This window comes from Sinocyclocheilus anshuiensis, unplaced genomic scaffold (genome assembly GCF_001515605.1).
Source record: "Sinocyclocheilus anshuiensis isolate Anshui unplaced genomic scaffold, SAMN03320099.WGS_v1.1 scaffold326, whole genome shotgun sequence".
Classification (NCBI taxonomy): Eukaryota; Metazoa; Chordata; class Actinopteri; order Cypriniformes; family Cyprinidae; genus Sinocyclocheilus; species Sinocyclocheilus anshuiensis.
Genome location: NW_015546098.1, coordinates 2,005,157 through 2,012,656, shown reverse-complemented (window position 1 = coordinate 2,012,656; position 7,500 = coordinate 2,005,157). Strand labels below are relative to the sequence as shown.

Here is a 7,500-nt window from a genome sequence, read left to right as displayed (position 1 = left end):
TATTTTTAAATTAAGTATCGCTTTAAAAGGGTCAAGTGGAAAATGAGTGGATTCTGACTAACAAATCAATGTTCACGCTGTCAGAAGTCAGTAGTGATGCACCAAATCTTTCATGGCCAATTAAGTTATTTTTCCCAAGCAAATGGGCCAATTCTGATACCGATTTTGTTAATATTTATTTTATTTTTTAAAGCAAGAGATGAGATAGAATGCAAATATGACTACATTAACAAGATGTTTTTTGCTCTATTACAGGCCGAACTCTCTGTAGCCATTTAAAATTAGAGTCAAACACCAAGAAAGATTCTACATACATGAGCAGTTTCTGATTTAAATTATATTAAAGTAAATGTAATTTCAGAATCTGAAGCAAAAACAGAATAGTCTGACTTTATCTTTGTGAAATTCTGCAACACAAAAAAACATCTGCACGAAACAGAAACAGTAGACGGGCCTTTCCCGCATACAGACTTTACTGGTAAATTACCGGAAAATTACAGTTAAGATATCATGTGTGAACAATTTACCGGTATGAGCACGGATGAGTTCAGAACGCTGAAGTCTGGGCCGATCAGAGCATTCTGACACAGATGACGCATTTTGGAAAATGCATGCAATACAGTTCGGAACAAGTCTGGAGCAGAGATTGGCTGAAATAAAACAAAAGAGCCGGTGGCCGATCGTGCGTTTGGAGCAAAAACAGGCCGGTTACGATTTATGGCCGTTCCAGCGTTTTCTAACGTTAATAGTTTCGGGCCAGTGGTGAACCGTTCGTTCTTGGCTAAAGGAAAACACAATTACATTTTTTTATAATAATTTTCCAGGTCAACTACAAGATTTTCCAGGACATTTTACATTTTCTCTCATTTTCTAGGACGCGTGGGAACCCTGACTTGCACAGTGGGGCTTTTCATTTCATTAGCAAGGCGTTTTTAGCTAAGGATGCTGATTTTCAGAATGCTGCTAAGATGGCAAATGGGAACACGGTTTGTGTAAAAGCACACCTCATCTCAATCTGCTTGCGTTTCTGCAGCTCCTGATTCCTGAGCTCCTCTAAGCGCCGCAGCTCCTCTTGACGTCTCATGAGATCTGTGGGTATAAATACACTAATGTTTCAGTGACAAAGTGAAGAACATCAGTACTGTTCCCTGAAGCAGGGAAATGATTGCAGCCCTGTGGTATATGACACTCATGTCATGTGTACTTAGGCCTGGGCGATAACACGGTATCGATATTTATCGACGGTACACCCTCATCGATAATGATAGAAAAAATGTTTGATATATCGCACGATAGTTTGCTGGGGTTTTTTTCATTTAAAGGCGTGTGTTATGATTGACAAGCAGAGAGCCAACAGAACAAACAAACACATGCTGAAATGAGTGCCTGCGATGAGGAGACTGGGAATCAAAAAAGGAATATTAATCGATTTTAAAATAAAAATTCGCATTCGAATGCAAAAACGGTGTAGGCCTATTTAAATTTTAGGTGTGCGGAGCCTTATCAGCGGCGCACAAGATGCAGTGATGATGCAAGTGTCACTCAACTGTGACTGAACACTCACGTCTCGCACAAGAGATGAATAGAAAGCCATGTAAAGTTAAAAGAGGTTCAACTTTTAGAAAACATGTCTGGAGAATTTGGGGTTTTATTCCATTCCACTGCGTCTCATATATTTTTAAATGCAATCGTGTGATCGGTGCTTTGGCTATTTGTATTAATCTATGTATAAATACACAATGCTGTTTTGTTCATATTGTTTATGCAATTTACGAAATCATATTTGATTTATAAATATTAGTTTAGACAGTATGCACTTTTTTATAGCCTGCCGTTATTTCATTGCATTGAATAAACAATTTAATGAGGTGCATTATTTTGCTCATTGCGCCCTCCTGTGGCCTATTTAATTTGCATATAAAATATAAGAAAGGAGATATTTGTTTCAATTTTATTTTGTTTTATTTGTTATTTTGTCTGTTAAGACTGAAATAGCTTGTTGTTGTTTGTTTTAATAAATTGGGTAAATTAAAAATACAGTGGTTAAATTTAAACTTTTTTTCTACTGCTCTCTGTTTAAGAAAGTTTATAAAACATTTTCAATAATTATCGATACCGAAAGATATGAAACATTATATCGTGATACATTTTTTAACTATATCGCCCAGCCCTATGTGTACTCCTGTCTGTTTTCATCACAGTATCAACATAATAGAAACAATCCATAGCTGTTTTCTTTCAGAAAACTACCTTGTCTCATCATCATGAGTTGATGCTCATGTTTGGCAGCCTCCATTTCAGCCTCCAGTTTCTCCTTTGCCTCTTGTATGTTGCGTTCCACTTGTTCCCTCTGCTGTTTCTCCATCTCATCCAAAGCCTTCCAGCGCGAGGAGTACTCAAACTCAAAGGTTCCTGGCTGAGCAAAGCGTGGCTGCTGCTCCCTTTCCCTGGATTGCAGATGGTTGATTAATTTATGGTTAAATTAAAACTCCACTGAGGCATTATTTTTTCTCCTTAGTTATACTGTAAACATTTGGAATACAATTAATCTAAATGTCTTATGACATACTTATGATACTGTGCTGATTTTTGCAACAGCTTTTCTGGTAGCCCATCTTCATCATCAAACTGTTCTGTTGGCTCAATAATGACTGGACGAGGAGACCTGAGGGACAAAATAAAAGATCCATGTCAAAAAATCCATTTGACAAGGCATAAAGACCAGCCACGTCAACTTCAAATATTCTCTTATTTGACTTGACATACTTGATATGTAAGGGATAATGTGCATCCAGCAGGTTGTTATCGCAGAATAACCCCAACAGGGTGATCAGGGGTCTTGTTTTACTCTGTAGGAGGTTATTCTGCGATAACAACCGGCTGGATGTACATTATCCCACTTATTACACGGCTACTTGCCTCATAAGTAAATAATTAGACACGAAATATTGACTTGAGTTGAAATATTTGAACGCAAAGCTTCTGTGAAGACAGCAGTTTGCGAGCAGCGGCAAGTTCAAACTAGACGGACATTTAAGGGAAACGCTGCAGTCAAACACTTACTACACATTTCACCACATAAATAATTATGATAAAAGATATTGATTTAAGATTCAAATGTTTTAAAATCTTACCAGTTTGTTAGTTATCTTATAATCCATTACAGTATACAAAACAATCGTAGCAAAATGTCAGCAGCTGTGTTTGTATGAAACGAGAGAGCCATACCAGGATGACATAATTAAATAACTGTACACACAATATAGAATGCAGTTTTAATATTTTATTAGCTAAACAAACGCAAAGCTTCCACTGTTCCTAGCAAGAGTACAGCGCAGACTTCAGTTATGCGGATGAGCCGGTGTTATCAGCTTTTAGCGGTTCTTATCGAGGGATAACAGACCTCAGAATGTCACGACTCAGATCAGAATCAAGTATTCCAAAGAGCCGTGTAATAAATAAAGATATATAAAGGTAAATCGCTAATCTACATTGATCATGCTGTGAAAATGAAAAGTTATTACATTGTAAGCAGAAGGGCTCCATCTGTACAGCGGTCCAAGGCTTTCCGGGCAGCAGGCTTATTGGCAAACTCCACAATCCCTTTGCCTGTGGCTCGTCCTCGGTCATCAACCACCATAACTGCCCGCTCAACCGGGCCGAACTGTGAGAAGGCCTGCTCCAGTAGCTCATTGGACACCACTGGAGACAGGTTTCGGACTGTGAGCGCGGCCCCATGTGTGGCAAAACGAATACGGATGGGCCTGTTCCCCAGCATCGTGCCGTCTAGCTCAGCCTTGGCAATCTCTGCAAGCGTCCTTGTTTCCTGAATAATGAAAATGGTGACAATTTAAAATATGGATGCTTAAATGCTGCAATCAACCCATTGACCAACACAGGTGAGCACAGTCATGCAAACATCTTTTATGGTCATCATGGCAAGAGTCCAATAAAAATAAAATGCATTTCAGTCAAAAACTGTTCAAATTTGCACAAATATGGATCCCACCCAAAGCGCACACATAAATCTGCCTCTCAAACAGCACGCAAATACCGAATTGTGTCTTATTGCACATAAAAGGACACACAAAATTATGTCAAAATACCCGTTTTGGCAAGTATTCACGTAAACACAGTCAGTTACATCTGTGTCCTTAATGCTGAGATCATTTTTCACTGATGGGTAAAATGAAAAGATGAAAACAATGACACAAGAGTGGTATATATCCCTGAAACCGGCGTGGAAAAGTTTAGAAGCACAAAAGGAGGACTGTATTTTTAGAGGAAATTGCTTTGAGTAGTAATGAGGAATCCTTGTTTGAAGAAGAAATAAGTTATAGCACTATCAGCTCCAGATTAGAGATGCTAAACAGTAGGGCTGCACGATAAATCGAAATGGAATCGAAATCGTGATTAGACAGAAGCTGATTGTCATGCGTATCTTTCAGTGAAGCACGGTTCTGTGATCAGCAGTAAATCTCCATCCAAAGGCCAGAGGGCGCTCTCGCACTGAAACTCCAAATACACCTCGCAGAAGAAATCAGGAAATCCCTATAATGGTAGCTGGATAAACAGAAGATTTAACTGCTTTTATTGATTCAACGTGACTAATAAACACACGATTATGACAATATATGGTGTTATTATATATATCTGAATATCTGAGTTATTATTATTATTATTTTCATTAAAATAAAGTATATATGTTATTAAATGTGGTATTTTCACCTGCTTTCAGATGGAGCAGCATTTAATACACATAGCCGTAGTTCACTGAGAAGCTATGCAAACAGCTGGGTTAATATCTGGGTTGTAAATCTGTTTTTATACACATTTTTAACACTTACAGAATCGATTGGTCAGGTTTCGGACTGCATGAAAAGGGTTTAGGGTTATGCAATTGGTGCGAACATATATATGGCACTTTTCCACCATCAGGCCAATTGTTTGGTTGCAGTCTAATAGGCCATTTAAACCATCCAATGAGGACTGGGATCCATTTTCATCAGATCCTGAAGTACATGTTGGACGAAGGGAGAGAAAGAAGAGTGAGAGTGAGCAGATCACTTCTTATTGCTTTTATGTAAAGCTCTGCATCTGAAGTCACTGAACATCAAATGCAGAGAACAAGAAAAAAAGCACCACAGCCTAGGGCTGGACAATAATTCAATATCAATATGTATCGCGATATACAGATAAATAGTGGTCATATCGATATCGGAATTATATTGTATCGACCGAAATTAAGAAATATATCGTGATATCAATTTTGGCCATATCGTCCAGCCCTACCACAGCCTTTGATCGCTTCATTCGCCTGTGCAAGATAAAAACTACTTTACAATAAAGTCAGGATGTCCTGTAAAATGTCACCATCCAACGGCAATATATTGTGCTGGAACTGCATCTATAGGAAAATCATTAAAAGTAAACCAACGAAGTGGGGTTATAAACTTTTTGTTCTCGCCGACTCTGCATGTACAAACACACATAAATTCTCTGTGCACTACAAGGACAAGGAGTTTGTAATAATGCTGGGAGATGAAGAGATGTAGAGGGCTTAATTTAAGTTGTTGGTTGACAACTTTTACACCAGCCAACACTTTTCAAGGCTCTCCGCCAAATCCAAATAGAGTTGAGTTCCCTAAATCCACAGTGAAGCGAAAGCAGAGGAATGCTCCTCGTGGCACACTAGGGGTGGGAATCGCAGGGTACCTCACGTTACGATACATGGCTCACGATACGATAATATCACGAATACAGCGATTCTGCGATAACCGATATACTGCTAGACAATCCTATAAATGATAAATCACGATATCGGTCGAACTATGAAAACTACATGCCTGTGAAAGGTTAAGTGCAAGTTTTCTCTCTTTATTCAAGTCCAAACTGATAGAAAACAGCACAAAAAGTTCTGTAAATCAAATTTAACATAAAAAAGTGAAAAGTGACGTGACATGTGGCCAAGTATGGTGACCCATACTTGGAATTAGTGCTCTGCATTTATCCCATCCAAAGTGCACACACACAGCAGTGAACACACACACACACCGTGAACACACACCCGGAGCAGTGGGCAGCCATTTATGCTGCAGCGCCAGGGGAGCAGTCGGGGGTTCGGTGCCTTGCTCAAGGGCACCTCAGTCGTGGTATTGAAGGTAGAAGAGAGCGCTGTACATTCACTCCCCCCACCTACAATCCCTGCAGGAACGAGACTCGAACCCGCAACCTTCGGGTTACGAGTCCGACTCTCTAACCATTAGGCCACGATTTGCCCCAATGTTACATGTTAAGTAAATTAATCATTTTATTCTTGGACTTATTAAAAGCTTACACATTTCTTTGTGTATAAACCAACACATTTAACTGCTTATCAACTTTATATAGGCTATATATATATATACACCTGGTAGATTTCAAAATTTACCTGGAGTGTTTTCTCAACCTTTCCTCTCCTCAAAAACGGAGCCCCGCACATGACAGTCGTTCGCATCGCCTCTTTTGCGCGTTCAGGTTCGTTATTTCAAATGTAGACACGCGGCAAGCACACACTGCACACTTCTGCACCGCATTACGGCTCTGACGAGGTTTTGTTTTGTCGTCCATGCCATAGGTGCAGATTTATGTTTCTGCCGGCCGGTGCCCACTGCATAACACACACTTGCAATATCTAAAGAGAGAGAGCATCCAGTTTTGTTGACATAAAACTAGATGCGCCTGCGGCGCTCTCTCACTCATACAGTGAGGGAAATCCACCTGCGATCCGAGCGGAGAGGTTAGGCTACTCACGGACTCAATATGCGCTCTGCAATGATAACGTGATCGATGCCTACAGTCCACACTGATTGCTGTTCTGGGGCAGTTTTTTAGTTCTCATCTCCATAAACATAAGACGCCAGTGCATCTCTGATTTGCTGTTGGTCTACCATTACACTCGTATTTCAGAATTATCGCGATAAATCGACACAACGATTTATTGTCCCACCCCTACTACACTGGATCACAAATGACAAGCTGTGGAGTACAACAGTGTTTTCTTATTAAGATTTTTACATGTTCTGCTTTTCTACGGGAACGGTTGACCTGTCAGGTACCCTCAGTGGTTACTACAAAGCCCTAAAGAGAAACCAGTGGTTCTGTTCATCTGGTGGACATCACAGTCCAATAATGCCTTCGTTTTACACCAATAACTGTCCATAGCAAGAAACAACATTGTTTTTTGTGCAAAGAATTTTCACTAATCAAATTAGGGAAATTTAAGAGCTTAGAAAGATTTCTTCAATGCATATTCTACTGTGAATCAGTGCATTATGTGAGCACCACTGACTAGCTGAACCAAATCACACTCAGCTGAATAGTGTATCAATATATCAATTAGTATCAGTATATACACACACGCGCATGCACACACACGTGTATATACAGTATATACACACACATATCCTATATATATACTGTATATATAATGTACACGCATGTGTGTGCGCGCGTGTGTGT

At 39.6% G+C, this 7,500-nt stretch overlaps 1 protein-coding gene across 2 annotated transcripts in view; it reads right to left on the bottom strand.

Annotated features, from left to right (window-relative positions):
* The window catches only part of pspc1 (paraspeckle component 1), a 32,960-nt gene that overhangs the window by 17,183 nt on the left and 8,277 nt on the right, over positions 1–7,500 (bottom strand). For both annotated transcript variants that reach the window (XM_016501961.1, XM_016501962.1), the window contains exons 2-5: positions 3,525–3,826; positions 2,570–2,665; positions 2,251–2,447; positions 1,005–1,089 (exon numbers count right to left, since the gene is read on the bottom strand). In XM_016501961.1, the coding sequence (XP_016357447.1) occupies positions 1,005–1,089; positions 2,251–2,447; positions 2,570–2,665; positions 3,525–3,826 (680 nt within the window). The remainder of the gene's footprint in view (positions 1–1,004; positions 1,090–2,250; positions 2,448–2,569; positions 2,666–3,524; positions 3,827–7,500) is intronic.